General features: G+C 35.7%; 1 protein-coding gene and 1 long non-coding RNA gene across 3 annotated transcripts; both read right to left on the bottom strand.

The window, feature by feature from the left end:
- Positions 1-1,613: 1,613 nt before the first annotated feature.
- Positions 1,614-2,981, bottom strand: LOC109586404 (uncharacterized; the record flags this gene model as incomplete). The annotated part of the gene is made up of 2 exons (XM_020002590.1): positions 2,354-2,981; positions 1,614-1,682 (listed from the first exon to the last, which is right to left on the bottom strand). Coding segments are annotated over exons 1-2 (627 nt in total), but the record flags the coding sequence as incomplete, so codon positions are not given.
- A 155-nt stretch (positions 2,982-3,136) lies between these two features.
- Positions 3,137-3,691, bottom strand: LOC109586407 (uncharacterized). Of its 2 annotated transcripts, XR_002187018.1 has the most exons (4): positions 3,657-3,691; positions 3,576-3,615; positions 3,420-3,532; positions 3,137-3,371 (listed from the first exon to the last, which is right to left on the bottom strand). It is a non-coding gene; the product is annotated as an uncharacterized LOC109586407 (long non-coding RNA). The 2 variants fall into 2 exon arrangements; XR_002187017.1 differs by having other exon boundaries at positions 3,420-3,615.
- Positions 3,692-3,693: the final 2 nt, after the last annotated feature.

The raw sequence follows: 3,693 nt of genomic DNA, 5'->3' as shown, positions 1-3,693 counted from the left end.
TGCAAGTACCCTCTTGTTTCTTTACTTTTTTACAATTTAATTCCTACTACTTTTTCCATTTTTTAATGTTTTTTATTTACTTGTTTCCATTCTTTTTTCTTAAATTAATAAATTACATTCTGTCTTCAGTGTTTTGATTATGTGGTTAATTAGTTTAATCATTTCATGCTAATCACGTGCGCATAAATTAAAATGGCGTCAAACCACAAACCCACGCGGTGCTCCAGCTGGAATTTGTTTCCCATTGTTCTCTGTAGTGATGGGCGATATGGCCAATTTTCTTAATTTTCGATAACGATCGATAATGGACTTTTTCAGGAAATATCGATTATTAACGATACGATAACCACACCTTCATTTTGGGGTGTGTCAAGGGTGTGGCTAATGATTTTAGCACAGATATAACTGTACTGGACATGAGAAAAGATCATTTCCTAATCATTTTTTTACTCTTGAGCTTGGTTCTCTTCCTATTGAAGTAGGCTGAGCTAACAACTGGTCAGTTGCTTCTTTCTTGCAGTTCAACAGTGCAAATACTTATTAAAATTAGTTATTTAACCTTAATAAATGGGCGTGGTCAATAGATCGATGAAAATTGCATAAAATTTTCGATAATGATTCAAATCGATTCCGTAAAATATCGTTTATATCGATAAAGAATCGATATATCGCCCATCACTAGTTCTCTGTCTTTGCTTCTTTTTGTCAAGTTTTTGAAGCCACATGTCCAGTCCTTGACTCAAGCACAAAGGAATGATATAAAAGCCAACTCGAGCGGTTCCCTGGCTTAAAAGATTTCCGTGTTGATAGAAGAAGATGAAAGAAGAAGAAGAAAAAGTCTGAAGAATTTTGTAGAAATTTGAATTTGGGCCTATTCTCCAGAAATGCTCCCGCTACATTACAGTCCACCTTAAAGGTACCAGGAGAATCGCTCAGTGAAGGAGAGCTCATCTAAGCCATTTATAAGGCTGTACAACGTAAGATAAAAGGGTTATAAGTGTTTGAAAATTATAAAAACGGCCGCCATCTTGAAAAATCAACCTCAATCCTACATATAGGCTACCGCCTATATAATATCAACAGAATGAAGTACATGTACAGGTAATGGAACTGACTGTACACATAACTGCATGTACATGTATCTATGAAGCTTGTCTCTTCCTATCTATTTCTCAATCTCTCTCTTATAAAAATTACTCTCCAGTTGTAGAATGACCTGGTTGTGTATCATTGTCATTTACTACTAGTAATTTCTACTCCTCCATTCCACTGGATATCACTATGAGTGGATCTAACCTCTTGAGAAATGCAACAATTATAATAATAATAAGAATAATAATAATAATAATAATAATAATAATAATAATAATAGTAATGTTATTAAAGCAATAAGACAAGCAAACAACACGAGTAGTTCCAAGAAAGAGAGAGAGAGAGAGGAAGAATGATAAAGAGTATATTATAATCACAATATCAAGTCATAATAATATTTATTATTAATTATTATCAGTGGGTATTATTGTGTACTTTATTATCAGACAACGGTGCTTTGGGTGTTAGCAGCTGCCGATAATTCAAAATTAATCTTAGCCCCGCCCCTCCTCCTCCCCCACTGTGATTAGACCCAAAGGAATGGATAGAGTTACGATCCTCACCACCAGATCATCAGCACTAGCAGATACCTTTAAGGCCACGTTTACACTACTCCGCTCCACTGAATCCGAATAGTTTTTGCTATTACTGTTTTCAGGTGTTTACACTAGTCCAGCAGCTGCGTTTTCATTGGAACTTATCATTCGTTTATAGAAGTATCCGCTTAGGTATTCGTTTTCAAATGTCTCCGGATAAGTATCCATTTTCATGTGATTTTAGTGTAAACGAAACCCGTATCCGTGACTAAAAGTCTCCATTTTCCAATGAAAACAGAGTAGTGTAAACGTGGCCTAAAATAAAAGAACAATAATGTCTATCACTCTCTTTATGAATGTAGCATCTTGTCAATGGATTTTCAAGATGCTCCAAGATTTGGCCAAAGTCCCCATACTTTGTAATTTGTACTGGTACAGGGTATTTTGTCAAAAATTGTTAGGAGAGAATTTTCTATTTTTATAATTTTTTCTGATGCATATACATGTACTTATGTTATGTAGAAAGTTTGAGCTGATTCAGATCAAGCTTGGATTTTTTATGAATTTTTAAAGTTGTTCCAAAAGCCATATGCTATAATAAGGTTTTCAGCTCATGAAGCATAATACTTGTTAACTCACTTAGCATGCTTTGTGGGAAACCCTGATGTCCTTATCCTTATTACATGTACATGTACATATAGAAGTTTTATTTATTGTCCACTCACTTTAAAATAATTTGGTGTTAGACCATCAGCTGACGAATCAGAACCAGGCGACTGATGGAACATTCTTGATGTGGACGGTACTCTCACGTCAAGAGGTAGAGGAGTGTCTTGATAGGATATTGAAGGAGGATAATGACTACCACCTGGAGCAATACCAAGTGGTAGATTATTAGGACGTGTTGCTCCAGCTGTGTGGTGAGACAGGTATCTAAGACTAGGATCTGAGGGTCTATGCTGTGGAGGATGCTTCGGATTTAAATCCTTAAAATAAGGATCTGTGAGTCGCCTGTTCTCCAGTCTAGGCTGAGCGGTCATCGCATGTAAATTAGGCAAGAGGAGTCGGCCTGAGAATGTGGTCTTTTCACACCCACACCCACCCTGTCGGAGGATGGATAACTGGGATTCAAGGTGTCGAATTATGGCGGACATTTTGTCTCTTTCGTTTGCTAGTACATCTCTCTCCATGACAATGTGTTTGAGCTGTTCTTGTAAATGGGCAAAGTGCTTACGAGAATTAACCATTTCTCTTTGGGACTTGTTATGTTTTTCCATTACCATTATTAGTAGAGTTATTTAACTTTTTGCATTCTCTTTCGGCACATTTAGTAAACATAGACTAGTTCTCCTAAAAACAAAAAACAACAACATGACATTATACATGTACATGTATGTTTGTTAGATGTACATGTACCGTATTTCCTTAAATAAAAGCCCAGGCGTCTATTTCCTAAAATGGCATTTGGACCTCAAAAAAATTTTTTTAATAAAATAAAACTTGGGTCCAGAGCAGGATTCGAACCTGGGACCTCATGCACTTGACTTCAGGAACTTAAGGTAGTACTATAGTTCAGTATTAAGGTAGTATTTATAGTTCAATTCTATTGCTAGTTTTGCTACCCCAACATTTATTCGCATGCGGCTTTTAATTAAGGAAATACAGTATGTACTTTGATTGATTAATATACATCAAATCTTGTAATACCACACCCACACTAATTACTCCGTCAATCACCTTATCCTAATAATAGTAATAATATTAACAATACATTAATTACATCAGTATTACATCATTTGTTTCTTTTAGTTTATTAATCAGTAGTCATGTACCAAACGTCTCTGGAGACTGAGACAGAATCATTACTTGATGATCTATTGCTCGTCTCAAACCATCAGACCAACCTGTGATCTCGTGATCAGTGAGTAGTGTCACGTGACTGTATACCTTGTGATATATCAGGTAGATTGATTGCTTCTGATCCTAACTGATAGAGATATATAAAGAGATAGTGTTTGGATTATTTACTTCTTCTAATAGTCTCTCAAAGTCAATGTGTGTCTGC

The sequence above is a fragment of the Amphimedon queenslandica genome, unplaced genomic scaffold, assembly GCF_000090795.2.
Source record: "Amphimedon queenslandica unplaced genomic scaffold, v1.1 AMPQUscaffold_12880, whole genome shotgun sequence".
Classification (NCBI taxonomy): Eukaryota; Metazoa; Porifera; class Demospongiae; order Haplosclerida; family Niphatidae; genus Amphimedon; species Amphimedon queenslandica.
The sequence above is the reverse complement of the archived record's forward strand: the minus strand, read 5'-3'. Positions and strand labels throughout refer to the sequence as shown.